Source organism: Tachysurus fulvidraco, chromosome 12 (genome assembly GCF_022655615.1).
Source record: "Tachysurus fulvidraco isolate hzauxx_2018 chromosome 12, HZAU_PFXX_2.0, whole genome shotgun sequence".
In the NCBI taxonomy this organism is placed as follows: domain Eukaryota; kingdom Metazoa; phylum Chordata; class Actinopteri; order Siluriformes; family Bagridae; genus Tachysurus; species Tachysurus fulvidraco.
In genome coordinates this window covers 14,757,070-14,776,646 of record NC_062529.1, presented here as the reverse complement: position 1 = coordinate 14,776,646, position 19,577 = coordinate 14,757,070, and the positions used below count along the sequence as shown (strand labels likewise).

General features: G+C 42.1%; 1 protein-coding gene across 7 annotated transcripts in view; it reads right to left on the bottom strand.

The window, feature by feature from the left end:
• The window catches only part of supt3h (SPT3 homolog, SAGA and STAGA complex component), a 99,505-nt gene that overhangs the window by 24,762 nt on the left and 55,166 nt on the right, over window positions 1–19,577 (bottom strand). For all 7 annotated transcript variants that reach the window (XM_027172116.2, XM_027172119.2, XM_027172120.2 and 4 more), the window contains 2 exons: window positions 5,033–5,119; window positions 4,651–4,744 (listed from right to left, as the gene is read on the bottom strand). In XM_027172116.2, coding sequence (XP_027027917.1) covers window positions 4,651–4,744; window positions 5,033–5,119 — 181 coding nt within the window. The remainder of the gene's footprint in view (window positions 1–4,650; window positions 4,745–5,032; window positions 5,120–19,577) is intronic.

Here is a 19,577-nt window from a genome sequence, read left to right as displayed (position 1 = left end):
CCGGCTTTTCCAACTTATTAAGCCAATATCTACAGTCTTTCTACATCACTCTGTCACTGCTTCAATAGCTATTAGCCATATTAGCTGTTTAATCTGTCCTGAAGCAAACCAGGAGGTGTAGTTACAAGGAAATTATTAGCAAATGAGAATGAGAACGAGAAGGTAGAATAGAGTAGAATAACAACCGTATAGAAATAACACTGTCTCCACATTACGTTTGATTTGAGCAAACAAAACTATGGTAAATATTAAATCTAAAGTTATGTTAAACCTTATTACATTTCATTCCAAAGATTGCTCACTTCCTGGCTTAAGTTCAACAGGCATAATCAGCTCCAAGTCCCAAAGGCTTAATACAGCCCACCAAGACAAACTGCTTTTCACTATACAAACTGTAGAGAACCACTGCTAATTAAATCCCTACAGCATTGCGCTGGGAAAATGAATAGAAAGAAACGTTAATTAAACGAGAGGAAACACAGTGATCAAATGCATCTTTGTGAAGTAATGTCTGCTTGACATGACATAAATAGCCTCAGAAAATGTTTAATCAGGGAGACAGGACTCATGACACCTTAATAACAGCACTTTTATGAGGCTCGAATTTCCTGGTGCTGGCATGGCTTAAACTTCGCACAGAACCATAATTGTGGACTTCCTATATAAACAGGCAATTCAATCAATGGGGGGGAAAAAAACTAAAATAAAATATGCCATTTTGTGTAAACTCGCTTTCAAATGTTACAAATATGCTGATGCATGTAATTAGAACTATATTTTTTGGCTTTAATGTTTTCTAAATGTATTCTAAATGTGCCATTTGATGCAGTGGTGTGTTTACAGGAATAAAAGAGCTTGGAAAATCTTGGTTTGGGTGAACGGTAAACAAAGCTAATCTGCAGTAATGAAACAGAGCATTCAAATCTACCAAAATAAACAGGAGAAAAAAAACAGATGCCATCTTTGATCCACCAACAATGAGCCACAAAATTCAGCACTATACAAAAATGCGGACTGGACTATTTTACCAACTACTGAAATTTACTCAAGCTTACATGATTTACTTTACATTACGATTAAGTTACATTAGTGTAAAATGCATCCTGCCTTCTCTCCTCTTAAAGACATGTCTGAATTCTTCGTTTTTCCCTTCGTTCACCTCTTAAAAACATGTCTCTGTGTTCCATAGAAAATCTAGTACACTCTCATATTGCTGTGGGGTTTTGTTTTATTTTGGTTCCGCATTAGGCGAGGTAAAGAAACAGACACTCATTTTAACATTTCCATAAATATCGATGTAAAATGTATGCAATCATATACAGAGAGTTAAAACCAGGTTCTAACATAATGGAAAAAATTCAAAAGCCATTGTTTAATCTGAAAAATACATTTCCCTTCAGCCCAAGAATAGAATTTGCTGAAGATTGCTGTCATTTTCCCCATTTCCCCCCTCATAAAGACATGTCTATATTCTCTATTTTGCCCTTATGGAGGTCACTCTGAAACACTGAACTGTGTTTTCATGATGGGATTAGTGATTGTAGTGTTCATTTCTCAGCTGATGTTGTACTATTGTTAAAGCTACAGTATGCTAAAAAGCAGCAGTAGAGTTTAAATAGATACCATAAAGTATAACAATCAGGTTTTCCTTTTAGCTATGAATAATCTGGCTCACATTTCCCACTAATGGTTAAAATGATGTTAATGAGAGGTGCTAGGAAGAGGATACAGTAGTGTTGAGTGGTGTTAAGTGGTACCGAGTGGTGTTGAGTGGTACTGAGTGATGCTGAGTGGTGTAGAATAGTTATTGAGTGGTGTTGAATGGTGTTGAGTGGTACTGAGTGGTGTTGAGTGGTACTTAGTGGTGTTGAGTAGTGTTGAATAGTGTTGAGTGGTGCTGAGTGGTACTGAGTGGTGTTGAGTGGTGCTTAGTGGTACTGAGTGGTGTTGAGTGGTGTTGAGTGGTACTGAGTGGTGCTGAGTGGTGCTGAGAGGTACTGAGTGGTGCTGAGTGGTACTGAGTGGTGCTGAGTGGTGTTGAGTGGTAGTGAGTGGTGCTGAGTGGTACTGAGTGGTACTGAGTGGTACTGAGTGGTGTTGAGTGGTACTGAGTGGTACTGAGTGGTGTTGAGTGGTGTTGAGTGGTACTGAGTGGTGCTGAGAGGTACTGAGTGGTGCTGAGTGGTACTGAGTGGTACTGAGTGGTGCTGAGTGGTACTGAGTGGTGCTGAGTGGTGCTGAGTGGTACTGAGTGGTACTGAGTGGTGCTGAGTGGTACTGAGTGGTACTTAGTAGTGAGTGGTGCTGAGTGGTACTGAGTGGTGCTGAGTGGTATTGAGTGGTGTTGAGTGGTGTTGATTGGTACTGAGTGGTGTTGAGTGGTATTGAGGTGTGCTGAGTAGTGAGTGGTATTGAGTGGTGTTGAGTGGTACTGTGTGCTGTTGAGTGGTATTGATTGGTACTGAACAGTGAGCGGTGTTGAGTGGTACTGAGTGGTGCTGAGTGGTATTGAGTGGTGTTGAGTGGTATTGAGTGGTACTGAGTATTGAGTGGTGCTGAGTGGTGTTGAGTGGTACTGAGTGGTGTTGAGTGGTGTTGAGTGGTGCTGAGTGGTGTTGAGTGGTGTTGAGTGGTACAGAGTGGTGAGTGTACTGAATGGTGAGTGGTACTGAGTGGTGTTGAGTGGTGTTGAGTGGTGCTGAGTGGTGTTAAGTGGTATGGAGTAGTGAGTGTACTGAATGGTGAGTGGTACTGAGTGGTGTTGAGTGGTGTTAAGTGGTGTTGATTGGTATTGAGTGGTACTGAGTAGCGAGTGGTACTGAGTGGTGTTGAGTAGTACTGAGTATTGAGTGGTGTTGAGTGGTGCTGAGTGGTGCTGAGTGGTGTTAAGTGGTGTTGAATGGTACTGAGTGGTGTTGAGTGGTGCTGAGTGGTGAGTGGTACTGAGTGGTGTTAAGTGGTACTGAGTGGTGCTTAGTGGTGTTAGCATGATTAATGAAGCACTGGATTATTATTGTTTGAGCAGAAAGCAGCAGGTCAGAGAGCATGAAGGACTAAAGCACTGCTGCATTGTTCTCTTTAGGCAGAGATGAATTCCCATGGAAGGTTCATTACTTGTCACATACATCTTACATAGGACTTGGTGTGAGGAGAGAAATGGTTGTTCTTAGTTATTCCTCCCACAGTGCAACAATGAACAATAGAAAACCAACACAAAAAAAGAGAAAATAGATTATAATCAAATCTTACAAAAAGTAATTAGTAGAATATGACAGCCACGTAATAATTTAATAAGCATATAATAAAATGTAGGAGTCAGTATAGAAGTCGAGCAGCACAATGATTAAGGTAGGAAACTGTTAGCCAAACTGAAATTAGTCTGACTTGTCAAATGAAAGAATCTGAAAGCAGAAAATCTTCATCATAAAAGGAACCAAAGCGTGGATTCTTTTTCCTTAAACAAATCGAAGCGTATGTTCGAGTTTACATGGTCGACCATGACTGAGCGTAATATTTTAATAGTCCTTTAATCACATCCTGCTGCTGGATGAACATCTCAGGCATTGTGTTCCTTGTTCCTGATGTACAGGAAAAGAAAGGGGGAATAAAGGACAAGCAGTAGCAGCGGTGGGTCATGGCGAGCATGCTGGTTAGACTGTGGGCATGGATCAGTGTGTAACGCTCCTCACAGTGGTATTCATAGCCTAAAGTGCTCGGGGAATTACTGCAGGGGTCAGGATAGAGACAGTGTGGTCAGAGTCAGCCTGGTTGCTTTCAGCCACGCTTCTGCCGTGTCCCCGACACGGCCACCACACACGCACCACACACACCGCAGCCGAGAGAGCAGGAACAGCCGTGGTGCTTCCCTCAGGCCTCACAGGGAGGAATCGGGGCAACCGGGCCTACGGATGCCAGCAGAGCTCTACACTCACCCCGTGCTTTTATGGAAAACACTAAAAAACAAAGTAAGAAAAACGTATTTCCAAATCCAGGAGGAGGTTCATTTGGGGAAACGTCAACCTTTTCAGAGCCAATTTGAGCACAACACAAACGCTGGGGGAGCAAAAACATTAAACAGAGCAGCCCATCAGACTTCTCGTGGAAAAAAAAAGGGGGAAAAAAAAATCTGAATTTGCGCACACAGACATGCAGTCTCCTTCTCAATCGACTGCGTGGAGCGCTCGCTCTGAACGCCGCATTTAACATTATTCCATCTCTCAAGTTACAGGCCAGATGAGGAGCAAAGATCCTAATGATACTCATCATGACATGAAACGGCACTGCTGCGACTTTTGCGGATGATTTTCCTCTCTCGTTCTTCGTTTCACTATGATATTGATGGAGAACTAGCGAAGGGAGAGGTGGAACGCTATGCAAAGAGGAGGCATGCCAAAGCTTCCGCCTGCATTCTGGTAATGACTCTTGCTGATTGACTGTGGCATACAAAATTACCTTGGCTGATTCCAATCATTATGTATCCCTTCATCATTTAAAGCGCTTACTGAATGGTGAAATTCAGTTGGTGCTATGGAGGAATGGTTTAAAAATAAAAAAAATCATCTAGGCAGAATGTCAAACATACCCTGGAGCTAAACTGTAAGTGGCCTGTAGGATGGTGTAGTAAAAATGGTCGATGAATCGGTTGTATACCTGAATCCAGTGGCTCTTCTTCGTCAAGGGTTTTCATCAGTTTGGACTTGTAATCTCGAAACTGCATGTACTTAAGGAGCCGTCGCATTTTTTTCTAAAAGAAAGGGGCACAAGAGAAAAAACAATGAAGCAGAGAGAGAGAGAGAGAGAGAGAGAGAGAGAGAGAGAGAGAGAGAGAGAGAGAGAGAGAGAGAGAGAGAGAGAGAGATACTTTCACAGTGCAAGGGTGGAGGCCTAACTGTACAAGTTCCAATGATTCCAATCATTCCGCATACTGGAGTAATCAGCTATCATTTGGTGTTAAAGCAGACATTAGCAAGAGGTGCTGGGCATGTTTGTTTTGGCAATGTGCTCACAGAGTGTGTTCGCGTGTGCTTTTTACCTTGTCTTTCCTCATGAGGAAGACGATATCCTCTGGTGAGATCACCCTGGCTCCTCTAAGGATAGCCACCTCGGCTGCCTGGTGAAGCTGCAGAGCAGAGAGACAGAGCACTGAGGAACCCAACCAGAGGAAAACAAAAAATCAGCTCTGAACAAAAAGCTTCAGTCAGCAGACAACAAGATCACACTTAAGATGTTTTCGTTCTACATTCTGACAGTCAATGCAAGTCGGATGAATGAGTAACAGCATCTGCTGTTTAAAATCCTTGAAGGACTTGATAAGAAAACCACATATTTTTGAGAGTAGCACTTTCATAGTCACATAGGGTCTCCATAAACTTCAGACAATTTTGGCAGACGTAGCGTTTGTTTTGCTTTCTCAGCACTCAAATATGACAGCACAGCTGTCCTTGCCTTCAGGATAAACACGAAAAGAGGGGTGATAGTTGGAAAATAAGTGTTAGTCAGCCAGCTAGTCAATGCCACCTTCCAGGTGCCCATCCTGGGAACTGCAAAATAATAATCATTTAAAAAAGAAAGAAAGAAAAGAAAAATAATATAGCATCAAAAAGACTAAGCTAAAATGATTCTACACACATATTATACAGTAACTACTATAAATATGAAACAGTAAGGAAACCTGCCACAATATTTTTATATTGCTGTTAATGTGTCAAATTTCTTCTGGACCGTCTTGTAAAATCTCTGAATAGATTCTATGAATATCCCAGCGCCAGTCAAAGGGAAACAAGACACTACACACGTTTCACCCTCACATCAAGCGAGAGGTAATTAATGTGTGTCAAGACCTACTGCATACACATTATAAAATATAATGGCCTTATTCATCTTCCTTATTGGGTTATAGCTAAAAGAAGTACACAGGGATGTTACGTTCATATGGAAACAATCTTTACCAGCATGAGGAAAAGGCGAGAGAGCGCGAGCGAGCGAGCGAGCAAGAGAGAGAGAGAGAGAGAGAGAGAGAGAGAGAGAGAGAGAGAGAGAGAGAGAGAGAGAGAGAATGAATGAATGAAGCTTAGGCACAGCCATTTCATATTATTGCCAAAAAGAGCAGAAACACCTCATCCATCACTGTCACCTTCGCCTGAAAATGATAGCTGTCTACACAAATCAGTAAATCAAATGAACTCTTTAAAAATAAGGAGCTTTATGGAAAAACTACAGTATCAACTTACCGATATTATTAACCCTAAACTTACAACAGGAAGAAACCGACTGTAATGGCTGACGTTAAACCGGTCATTTAAATCCATTTAAAAGCAGCAGGGTTTTGTAAGACCTCATTAGTATAGGCAATGAGCTGAGGATTTAAGAGACAGAAATACCAATGAATGCAAATGGGAAAAGAAAAAACATGTGGATATTTTCAGATGAAAGGTGGGATGTGTCTGAGTGATCGCTTTGACAACACTGGACTTCTGAAGTTGGCATCTGACCAGTTTGGGTACAAATCTACAGTACGGGCCATACAGCGGCTTTGAACTCCAGTCCTGGGAGTCGTAAAGGTTAAAAATGTGAGATGAATCGATTAATGTTTAAAATGCTCACAAGGAAACAATTTCTGACAAAAATCAATGCAATGAAATCAAACATTTTTTTGATATTAATAAAGAAATATTTTCCCTAATGGGCTATCAGATAGATTTCTTTTCAGTGGTGTAATATTGGTTTTATTCCTGGAACTGGCTAGAATTGGTATTTTTCTTTAAAAAGCCCGAACGTCATTAATTAAATGGTAGACCTTCAGTCCGTCTTGGCTGAAGCTGGATCTCGAAATACATGCAAGCATTTCTTAGAGGATTGTAAACATTTGTTGGTCATTAAATGTTTGCTTGCAAATGTGGATCTCAGTGTGCAGTTTGGAGGTAGAATGGGCCTCACACATGCAATCACAGGGCAAGCATTTAAATACGTACCAGCTCAGAGAGCTTCATTTAGTTCTTTCTGGCCTGGCATCTTTCCAATGTTGACAGACTGACTGCCATATCTGTCCCAGCATTTAACAGGAAAATAGTTTTTAATAGACAAAAATGCCTTTAAGTACACCTCTCATCCTTCACTCTCCAAAAGTGACCGAGCCCAAACACCAGCGAGGCTCAGGATATCAGCCCCTGCTCGTCTGGGTTAGTATTATTTACAAAGACGTATTATTACAGGATTATAAATTTTTTTACCTCAGCACTCACGTCTATTCATGTATAAACAACAGGAACAATTAAGGGTCTAATTCCTTTTTAACCGCTGAGAGAATTATGAAATGGACGACAAACACCACCATATGATCATGACTGAAAACTGTATCAGCAAGCATATGGATAATTATAATATCATGCTGCATTGTGCGTTAGGAAGAAAATATCTAATTTCTTGTATCTAATTTCATTCTTAAAGCTCCAGTTTAAAAAGCAATCCCCTCCCCAGCCTAAAATACTAATGATACGTTTTATTAGCGTTAATCTAAATCCAAACCTCACATCCAGCAGGTCTGACCGGATTCACTCTGAATTAAGAGGAAAAAGGAATGACCTGGTCCCTACTTTTCCTTAGCTGCCAAATCCAGCTTTTTAAATCCAGCTGTTTTTTTTCATGCCGTTTGAAGCCGCTGGCTCACCAAACAGCTCGGGTGAAATAACAGATTAATTTTGGTAATTGCTCTAATTTTACACTCGATGAAAGCAGTCTCCTGAGCTGCGAGGCTGAATGATGTCGGCGGAGTTATTTCATTTGGGATGGCTCGCAGGCTCGCAGAACACTGAGATCTCTGTGGTTTATTTCCAGCAGCTCAGAAGCGGGCTCTGTTGACAGTTTACTCGAGTGGCGAAGGACTGTTTTACCATTTCTGGGATGCCTCAGCTATCACACTACACAGGCATTCATAAGAAAGAGGGAGAGTGTTTTTCTCCATTTTGATATTGCAGGAGAAAGCCAGGGCCAGACATGAGCGCAGACAGGAGCCCAGACAGGAGCGCAGACAGGAGCCCAGACAGGAACCCAGACAGGAACCCAGACAGGAGCCCAGACAGGAACCCAGACAGGAGCCCAGACAGGAGCCCAGACAGGAACCCAGACAGGAACCCAGACAGGAACCCAGACAGGAACCCAGACAGGAACCCAGACAGGAGCCCAGACAGGAGCCCAGACAGGAGCGCAGACAGGAGCGCAGACATGAGCCCAGACAGGAGCGCAGACAGGAGCGCAGACAGGAGCGCAGACAGGAGCGCAGACAGGAGCGCAGACAGGAGCGCAGACATGAGCGCAGACAGGAGCGCAGACAGGAGCGCAGACAGGAGCGCAGACAGGAGCGCAGACAGGAGCGCAGACAGGAGCCCAGACAGGAGCGCAGACAGGAGCGCAGACATGAGCGCCGACAGGAGCGCCGACAGGAGCGCAGACAGGAGCGCAGACAGGAGCGCAGACAGGAGCCCAGACAGGAGCGCAGACAGGAGCGCAGACAGGAGCCCAGACAGGAGCGCAGACAGGAGCGCAGACATGAGCGCAGACATGAGCCCAGACAGGAGCGCAGACAGGAGCCCAGACAGGAGCGCAGACATGAGCCCAGACAGGAGCGCAGACAGGAGCCCAGACATGAGCCCAGACAGGAGCGCAGACAGGAGCGCAGACAGGAGCGCAGACAGGAGCCCAGACAGGAGCGCAGACATGAGCGCCGACAGGAGCGCAGAAATGAGCGCAGACAGGAGCCCAGACAGGAGCGCAGACAGGAGCCCAGACAGGAGCGCAGACAGGAGCGCAGACAGGAGCGCAGACATGAGCCCAGACAGGAGCGCAGACAGGAGCGCAGACATGAACGCAGACATGAGCGAGAGGACAAACACTAATGACCACTGTAGTCAACTTAACCTTAGGCCTCAGTAAGACAAGCCTTTCCTTTTAGGTAATGAGGACTAGAACCCTTCTCAATCCCCTTTTTATGTGTGAAGTAAAGCTAACGCATTAGTGTTTGAAATAAGCCTTGACTAAAGAGTTCGCTAAATCAGTGCAATCAGTGTACAAGACTCCTAGTGAGTACAAAAGTATGCAAGCATAGTGCGCCGGAGGAAGCTCGCTAGCCCCGAGGCCCTAATTAGAGGGATTCGTTTTAATTAACACACGTTTCCAAGCGATGCTGGCCTCAGAGGGCTGGTTCATGTCACGTTACAGTGTTGGGAGAAAAACTACTCGCTCTCGTGCAACAGAATGGCAGAAGTCAAATAAACAAAGCGGCTGAACATAATTTCCTCAGCGCTGCTACTGCTCTGTTTTGAAACGAAATCCATTATTTGATTACACGGGGGAAAAGTAAGCGGAAGACCGGGCAAGACCGGGCAAGACCGGGCCTTCTGAGTGACAATTAAACCATTTCCTTTGAAAGCGACATTACACGTTTGCATTACTCACCTCCTAGACAGATTGCTCAACCGCACTGCATTAAAAATAAAAAATAGCCCCAAAATCAACCTTGGCAACTCAAACACGTGATTACGTTTCCAATGTAAACTTAATTAGTGTATGTTTTGCATGTGTCAGTGTCTGGATAATATCACAGGTAACCTTGTTTGATAATCTTATATTAGATTGTTAAAGCTTATATGTCCTGTCTAACGGGACGTTTTATTTGCTGTGGCTCGAGGACGGTGTGATGATCGTTTGGCTGCTACTGGATTTACTGTTTGATAATATTACATTTCGGGAAAAAAAAAAAAAGACGGAAAACAGTTGTTACAAACAATTATGTTAGGAATTATCAAAGCAGACTCGCTATCAGAGGAACGGGAATTCCGAGAGCGTTTGCACTGATTAAATGTTTTGCTTGTTCTTTGTGGTTTAATGACGCTGTTTGGAAAGCAGCATTATCAATGTTTTGTGAAACTGAGCGTCCCTGAGAGCTCGCCAGTTTGGTAAATAAAACAAGTGTTTCCCGTTTCTGGGCTCCGTGAGACAGAAAGCCAACCACAGTGTGGTATAGAAAAGACTGCGCTGTAAAGAACGGGACGTGATGAAGGCACCTGCTGCGCTCGACGTCTGGCACACGCTGACCTTTACTGCTCTCATCAACACTATTCAGGCTCAATGGCCTGCTTATGAAGCTACATTGAGACTTAAGACAGCTACATTTATACAAATATGTGAATAATGTGAGCAGAGTCATGGTATGAACTCTTACACACTAGTCAGTTTAAATAAGAGTTGACAGGTACGTGTGTGTGTGTGTGTGATAAAGCAATCAATTACTGCAAAGTTAGATGAGACACGAGACCGCACAGGGAGCAAGAGGATGTAAAGCTCCTCACTCGCTGTGGAAAAACGATACAGAGAACATATATTCAAGCGAAACACACCCCTCATTTATCCTGCCTTGGCAATGCAGAGACTAATTGATCTAGGCACTCGCAAACCTCTGATGTATGTCAGTGCGAGCACCTGGACGAGAGATGACAGGCCTGCTTCCACAACCCAAACCATTTTGACTCCAAATATCCGGTGAGCGATCGCTCACAGTGGAGTGTGTCTGGGCTCAGGATGGCTCCAGCAGCGCTGCGTTTCAGCCTGGGCCTGGCACAAAAGCCTCCTAACCAGAGCGACCGCAGGCCACGCGCATGAATACACTTCTATTACACTCAAACCGACCTGAGGACTCGGAGTTCTTCAACTGAAAAAAAAAACAAAAAAAACCTGAAGTTAAATATATCTGGATCATCATTAAATCTCAGACCACCCATCAGGTTCTTAGGTGGAAAGCAAAATCCACAAGATAAACAAGCAACTAAATGTAATAAAAATGTAACTGAGTAAACAGAATAGGTAAACAAAAACAGGCCTGGAGAGTTTTGCTGCTGAAAGTTGCTTTATTCAGCATCGGGATCCTGATCCAGAAAAGTGACGCTTTGGACTTTTTCATGTTTGTCCTGCAAATAATGAGGATGTGAAACTGAAATTCTGCAGACGATGTCGTTTTAGGAAACGTGGATGCTGCGAGGTTAGGATTAAGCCTTACTTTTTTTTCTTCTCCAGTCTGTAAAAATAAAAATTGAGGCATTAATATATACATATACCGCTTTCAGATATAAAAAGCGCCGTTAACAGGTGGAAGTGTTTTACGGCGCTCCGTTACAGCTAAAGTCTAAAGGAGTTCAAGAAACAAACTCTTGAGAGAACAAGAGCACTTTTACCACCTGACTACCCGGTAATTAAGCTGATATGTACAAAAGACTCGTCATTTTATTGGTTAGCTACAAAGGGACTGGTCATTTTCACATGGTTTAATCAAATTTACAACACAGGGCCATGTTGAAATAGTCATATAATGAAATTGCCATCATAGCAAAAAAACAAGGCCCTTGGGATTGATAGAAACTCTGGAAGCAGAGAGTGTCCGGAGGAATAAGTGCCTATGAAAGCAGAGCCTGCCAACTTTTGCACCTGGCTTTACAAGAAGCAGCCAAGTGAACTCTGTTTCACATGCTGGCGAAATGTGAAGTCTTTTCACGCTGCTGTTTGGGTTTCTGGGTGAAAGCAGACGACTACAGACGTCTGGGGGAGGACGTGCACTGAATTAACTGCCCTCTCCCTCCACACATTACAAGAATGAATTACTCATATTCTGTCCATTTTCTTTAGGCATTAATAAGGGCTATGGAAGCGTGCCTGCAGAAACACCGCACTCTTACATGAGCCTGTGCGCTGTATCGTATACCGTGGAAAATATACCAAGAACGGCAGAATTTCGGCGCAAGCCAGCCTCGTGTTCATCTTAAACCCACATTCGATATGAAGAGTAGAATCTCATCGTGAAGCTGCTCGATCCTACAAAGCTCGTATTGTAGTAGGAGTCATCAGTCATACAGAAATGTGTGTGAAAAGCACTAGGGGTCAGTGTAAGGATCCCATTGACAGTCTCGGAACACGAGCATGGAAAATATGCAAAATTTGCCTTTAAATCTGTGTGAACATGCTGAAGAGTTTTAAAGACTACGTGTGTAATCAGAGTGACCAGAGATATGGCAATAAATTCATAAATAAATATTATACAAAATATAAAATAAATAAAACCTTGCACCGTAGAAGATTTTCACTCACCAACTTATCACAAACTATGCTGGAGATGTATAAAATATAAATATGAATACATACATACAGTACATACATATATACATACATAAAGAATTCATATTTCATCTTGAGACTAGAACTATTTCGAGAGACACCCATCACATTTTATTCAAAATTTTTTGTAAAAAAGGTAGTCGTTTTTAGATTTTTTTTTTTTTTTAGTTGTATAGCTACAATACGGTATAAAACCTGCGTGTGTTGAACCCTGGTACGGCCCGAAAAATTCTATCATCAGCCTTAAATGTGAGTCATACAAATATTAAGTTACTGAAAAAAGACAAAAAAGCAGAAAAACATTGTTGGAGAAGGACGTATTCACGGGTTCTACAAGGAATGGTTATGAACTGTGTGAGTTGCTCTGACCATCACAGTCAAGCACCCGAAGTTCACCTGAACCTCCAGGGTTGAGGTTCGAGTCCTGTCTCTGTGGGGTTTGTATGTTCCCCCGTGCTCTGAGGATTTCCTCCGGGTATTTGCGTTTTTGTCCTCAGCTTAAAGATACGTGCAGTAGGCTGACTGACATCTCTAAATTGTCCACAGCACATGAATGTGTGAGTGATTGTGCTCTGTAATGGTCCAGCGTGTCCTGCGTCTCGTGCCCCTGTGTAGAATAAGTGGTACAGAAAGCTAGATGGATTCTTGTAGATGTAATGTAATAATAGTAAAATCAGTCTTAATGTCACTTTCTTTAGAAATTTTTACATGCATATTGTGTAATATTGAACGGAATGAAGCTTCACTAAAGTAGTGAGTCAAAATTCAGGACTGATCCTGTACAGTTTGTGCTAGCTGAGAAAGGTCAACAGTTGGGATACAGGAAGTCTGAATGCCTGGTCAAATCTCAACACAGCCTTCAGAATTAAGTGTAAGAACCTTAGATAAGAGGACCAGAGCGTCTGAACCACGTGTGGTGAAATGATGCGTGCCAGACGCTGCTTCCCTCGGTCTGCTTTTATCTCTTTATACCTAATTTCTCAGGATATAAATCACCGTCTTGACCTCTCTACTATTTGATGGTCAACAATTAAGGAAATTAAAACGCAAAGCTTCATTACTGACCAGACTGAGTCCGTGTTACGTCTTAAGACAGTTCCAGGGAGGAGCCGCACGAGAGCTCGCGAGGTGTCCGATGATAACGGATTATTTGCGTGCACATGCGAGTGTGTGGCCGAAACACACTCCGCACCCCGAGTCTCTGCCACCAACGCAGTGTGAAATGTTTTGCAGGCCATCTGGGAAGGATTTATTGTGTAATTTGGTTTATTACCACTGCGGTCTTCGTCTAAGTAGCATGAACACAATTACGGTCCACTCGGCACGGCTACACCTGGCCTCTCCAAACAATAATAAATCCAGGAGAGAGAGGAAACAGGGAATTAATTGAGGGTTATCGCCATCATGCCCTGTTTAGTGCTTACGGCTGAGAGCCGCAAGATATTTATAGTGCTGCGAAAATAAATATCCAATAGTGTTGTATTACATACGCTCCTGTACTAAAGAGGCGCTCTTTCCTGAAGAGCTACAATAAAGTGAAGAGATTATTAACAAGTGTGGACGAAAGAGAAACGGAGACCGAGAGAGAGCTGCTTAGAAAATGATGAGGTTAAGAAATAAATGAAGGATATCGAAAAAAAGGAATGAAATAAATATGGCTCTACTGTAAGCCTGTGGTTCTATTACCGCACCAGGAACAGAAGTATTGGCACTCTTAAGAAGGTAAAAAGTTTAAGAGGGTTTTAAAGAAAGATGATAAAGAGCCATTGTGGTTAATTAACTTCATCACACACTGAGACTTTTTATAGAAATCTCACCTTTAACTGTAGTAAATTCATTCCACAAAAAAAAAAAAAAAAACCTGACCATAATATACCCTTTTTTTTTTCCTGTTGTTAAAAACAAAACCACTTGTGTCACGTGACATATCCGGATTCTTCTTGCTCACTGCAAAAATGCCATTTTTTAGTAAAATCACAACCAAAGTTTATTTGTCACATACACAATCATACACAGTACGACATGTAGTGAAATGCTTTGTACTACTGTCCTTGAAAAAAGAAAAGCCAATAGTTTACCAAAATTCATTCATTTTCTACCGCTTATCCGAACTACCTCGGGCGTCTAGTATACCATAATAAATAACAAAATAAATCAAATGAAGGAATAAAAATCTAAAAAATAAAAATAAAAGATAAAAATAATATTTTTTTAATCTTTATTATAAGATTGCCAATAAAACAAATAACTAAAAAAAGATTATTAAATTACTTTCTATAATAATTTAATTATATAATTTAATTATATAATAACTTAATAATAACTGCATAATTTAATAACTTTAGGCTTTAAAGTTCCTTGTTCTATTAGAAGATTTTTGTGCTGATTTTAAGCATCCGTTTAAATATTATTTGTCAAAATAGATAAATAAATAAAAATAAATAAATAACCTGCCATTATCGAATGAGCAATTTCAAAGGTTAGTTAGTTAAATATGCCTAAGAATAGTTTTAATAAGCTGGTATTTGGTTTAATGTGTTTTTAGAATATAAAAGTAGATCAACTTGTCTAGACTCAAGATATTAAGATATTTGACTAGACTCAATTTGACAAGAATCAAGATATTAAGGTAGCTAAGATGTCATTTTGTGCTGTGTGTAAAGTTTAAAGAAATAAGTGAATAAAGAGTGAGAAATCTGAGCTGCTCCTCAATTCAGAGTAATCTCCACATCCACCAGAGTCTCAGCTCTGTTCTTTTGTACTCGCTCACCTCACAGCGGGGATTAGTTCCTCACTGGGACGTCATGCGCGACTCCATGGAAACATGAGCTTGTGCGTTTGGATGCGTGTTTTAGGATCATACATTTGGCCAATTAGAGAATTAGAATTAACTCTCGAATTCTGTGTATATTGCACCTAATCTTTAAATTTAAGGTGAGAGTTCAGACATATTTTCACTGTATCCTTTTTTTGTAAATAACGTTTTCCTCCATATTTGCCAAAGTATTTGTTTTGATTATCTGACATGCAACTAAAAACTGAACGTGGATAATAATATACATAAAATAAACATTGATATCAACTGATATCAAAATACAATGTATGCCCTGCTATTAAGGAACAAAATTATAAATAAAACACCAAACAAAGGTTTTTAGTTTTGTCTGTAATTTCAGTTTTTGCTCAGGAATTTGTGTAGTGGTGCATCAGTAGTTACAGCTTCATCGCTCCGGTGTTTAAGGTCCTCTATGTGCTCTGTGTATCTTTGGAGCTACAGAACAGAGTTATATGTCCTCGGGGAGAACTCTAAATTATTTGAGGCTGTCCTGGCTTTTTATGTTTGGCAAGTAAACTCCACAAGAGTTTTTAAGTGCTGTGATTTATAATATGCAAGACTTTCCCGCGCATCTGATTGAAAGCCAGTGTGTCTATAAATCTGTCTGGCACTGGCCGCTGTCAGAAAATATGGCCTAAGCAGATGACAGTTAACATTAATGCATTAAGTGAACAAGACAAAAGTGCACGTGTCCGGATGTGAGGTAGAAGAAGGCAGCTTCATCAGTGAACTGGGTGGCATCTGCTCTTTACAGCAAAACAGATGCCAAGAGTCTTACAGCTTTACACACAGTTCAAAGGTCTGACTTTTATTTCATCTGTTAACCAAATTTATCTAAAAGCATCTTATCTGGATTTTTGTTATAATCATGACTATGTTACTGACAGGAATCTGAGTAATGTATGTGTGGGACATTTTAAAACATACGGAAGAGATAAAGTTTAAGCTGTTTTATTAAAATGTTAAATGTAAACATTTTACTAGTAATACTGGGTCCTAGGAAAGGCATCAATCACAAGGTGAAGTGCGACTACTGGAGAATAAAGGTGATAAAGTGGAGTTCCTGTTAAAACCTCAAAGCACATCCACAAGTGTTACTTACACCACAGCAAATAGTTCATAATCTTTATTAACCATTTCTAGTTTCTATTTGAAAAGTTCTTTCTAGTTTTTATTTAGAAAATCCTGCAATCATTTCCAAATCATCACTCGCTCAGTAGCCTCTGACTTTCTCTCTAGGAAATGATACAGCACAAAAGACATGGATGGATGGATGGATGGATGGATGGATAGACAAACCAACATAGACAGATAAATAGATAGACAGACAAACAGACAGATAGATTTATAGACAGAGAGACGAACAGACAGACAGATGAGTACTAAGATGGATAGATGGATAGATGGATAAATAGGCAGAGTGAAAGATAGACAAATAGAGAGAGAGATAGAAAGACAGACAGAGAGACAGACAGACAGACAGACTGACTGACTGAGTGATTGACTGACTGACTGACTGACTGAGTGATTGAATGACTGAGTGATTGAATGATCGACTGACTGAGTGATTGACTGACTGACTGAGTGATTGATTGACTGACTGAGTAATTGACTGAGTGACTGACTGAGTGACTGACTGACTGAGTGACTGACTGAGTGACTGACTGAGTGACTGACTGAGTGACTGACTGAGTGACTGACTGAGTGATTGACTGACTGACTGAGTGAGTGACTGACTGACTGAGTGAGTGACTGACTGACTGAGTGAGTGACTGACTGACTGAGTGACTGACTGAGTGAGTGACTGACTGACTGAGTGAGTGACTGACTGAGTGACTGACTGACTGAGTGACTGACTGACTGACTGACTGAGTGACTGAGTGATTGACTGACTGAGTGACTGAGTGATTGACTGACTGAGTGATTGATTGACTGTCTGAGTGACTGACTGACTGTCTGAGTGACTGACTGACTGTCTGAGTGACTGACTGACTGAGTGACTGACTGACTGACTGAGTGACTGACTGACTGACTGAGTGACTGACTGAGTGACTGACTGACTGACTGAGTGACTGACTGAGTGACTGACTGACTGAGTGACTGACTGACTGAGTGACTGACTGTCTGAGTGACTGACTGACTGACTGAGTGACTGACTGACTGACTGAGTGACTGAGTGATTGACTGACTGACTGAGTGATTGACTGACTGTCTGAGTGACTGACTGGCTGAGTGAGTGACTGACTGAGTGATTGACTGACTGACTGAGTGATTGACTGACTGACTGACTGACTGAGTGACTGACTGACTGACTGACTGAGTGACTGACTGACTGACTGACTGAGTGACTGAGTGATTGACTGACTGACTGAGTGAGTGACTGACTGACTGAGTGATTGACTGACTGTCTGAGTGATTGACTGACTGACTGACTGACTGACTGAGTGAGTGATTGACTGACTGACTGAGTGATTGATTGACTGACTGACTGAGTGAGTGAGTGATTGACTGACTGACTGAGTGATTGACTGACTGACTGAGTGAGTGAGTGAGTGATTGACTGACTGAGTGAGTGAGTGATTGACTGACTGAGTGAGTGAGTGATTGACTGACTGAGTGAGTGATTGACTGACTGATTGACTGACTGAGTGAGTGATTGACTGACTGACTGACAGAGTGATTGACTGACTGACTGAGTGATTGACTGACTGAGTGAGTGATTGACTGACTGACTGACTGAGTGATTGACTGACTGACTGATTGACTGACTGACTGAGTGATTGACTGACTGACTGAGTGAGTGAGTGATTGACTGACTGACTGAGTGATTGACTGACTGAGTGAGTGATTGACTGACTGACTGAGTGATTGACTGACTGACTGAGTGATTGACTGACTGAGTGAGTGATTGACTGACTGACTGACTGAGTGATTGACTGACTGACTGAGTGATTGACTGATTGACTGACTGAGTGAGTGAGTGATTGACTGACTGAGTGAGTGAGTGATTGACTGACTGACTGAGTGAGTGATTGACTGACTGACTGAGTGATTGACTGACAGAGTGAGTGATTGACTGACAGAGTGACAGAGTGATTGACTGAGTGATTGATTCACAGCTTGCCATGTTGTGTAAAACCCCAGACAGTCTGCTGTCCTGTACAGTGTCTGGTGTTAGTAAACGTGCTCAGTGCTCCCGGGTGCCGACACCATAAACATCTCCTTACAGAAAACTTTATTCACTCACAAGTTGCACGTTGTTAAATAACACCACATTTTTCTTTCATTAGCTTGACGTGAATATTCAAATGTATTTCAATTTTATACCAAAAACTCAATTCGGCTTGATTTCTTAAACCACTCTAAAGAATTGATTTGTTTCAGCTTTAAAAACAAAAAAACGGCAGTATGAACTGAGAGAAGTTTGCATTATGTTTTATATCTGGAATCAACCAGTTCTTGGCAATGGACACAGACTTCTGGGCCCTACTTAATCTCAGGAGAAACACACAAAAGGAGCTGGAATCAGATCCACAGTTGGACTCTGAAAGCCAAGTGTGATGACTGTAGTTGAGTTTGCCTTCCTATTGATGCCGTGATGTCCCAGAATTCTCCACGGTACCGCAGCAGGACAACAGCATGATGCAGAAATATGATGTTTGATATGACATGGGTTTGGAGCTCGGAAAGACTTTCATATTAAACTCTGCTTTTCACAGCGATTTCAGAAACCGTAGCGTGGTTTGGCTCGGCGAGGAAAAACAGAAACACGCAAAACACATACAATAGCAAAAAATAGCTACTGTGTGTTTAACAACTGGAGAAGCCTGAAGACAGGATTGTGCAGCTGCAGGACAGAGGGGCTGAAGTGTCTTTTTCTTCCCCCGAGTAGTGCAAACACACACACACACACACACACACACACACACACACACACACACACACACACATAAGGAGGCCTGATTTAAGAGCCCTCTGCCTCAATGGGCTAAAGGTCAAAGCAATGAATGTTATGAGCTACTTTTCTCCGCGTAGTGAGGCAGGGCAGCATGGAGTTATGGGGTGAGAGGTTAAAACTACAGCGCGTGTCCCAGCTGCGTGTCCTGGACATAACTCTTTTGCGGGTGCACTTTGTACCTTTGGGCACGTTTTTCTTCTGACAATGCGTTCCGAATGCACCGATCCCACCGTTACGAAGGGTAATACAGTGAAGGATAATTATTTCTGGCCATGATATTCCCTACATAAACAGCAGAGCTGTTGCTGCACATGAGGTTTCTTTGATGAGGGAGGCTGAAGGCCACTACAGTCAGCGTTTTCATGTGCTTGCGGTAAACGCATGACAAGGTGCAAGTAGGGGCGTAACAGTGTTTATCTAAGCAATGAAAGCAGTTAGCTATGAAAAGCTGAGTTATTTACTTCACTTTGTCCATTTTTTATTTTTTGTATCTCGAGTGACTGTGAGCGCCGGTTCACAGGGCAGGGCTGCTGGGAAAGTTTGGGAGGCGGCTGACATTTGTGAACGCTCGCCGTAGTGCAGCGGAGAAAAAGAGGTCGCCTGCTCTCATACTATTTATACTTAATT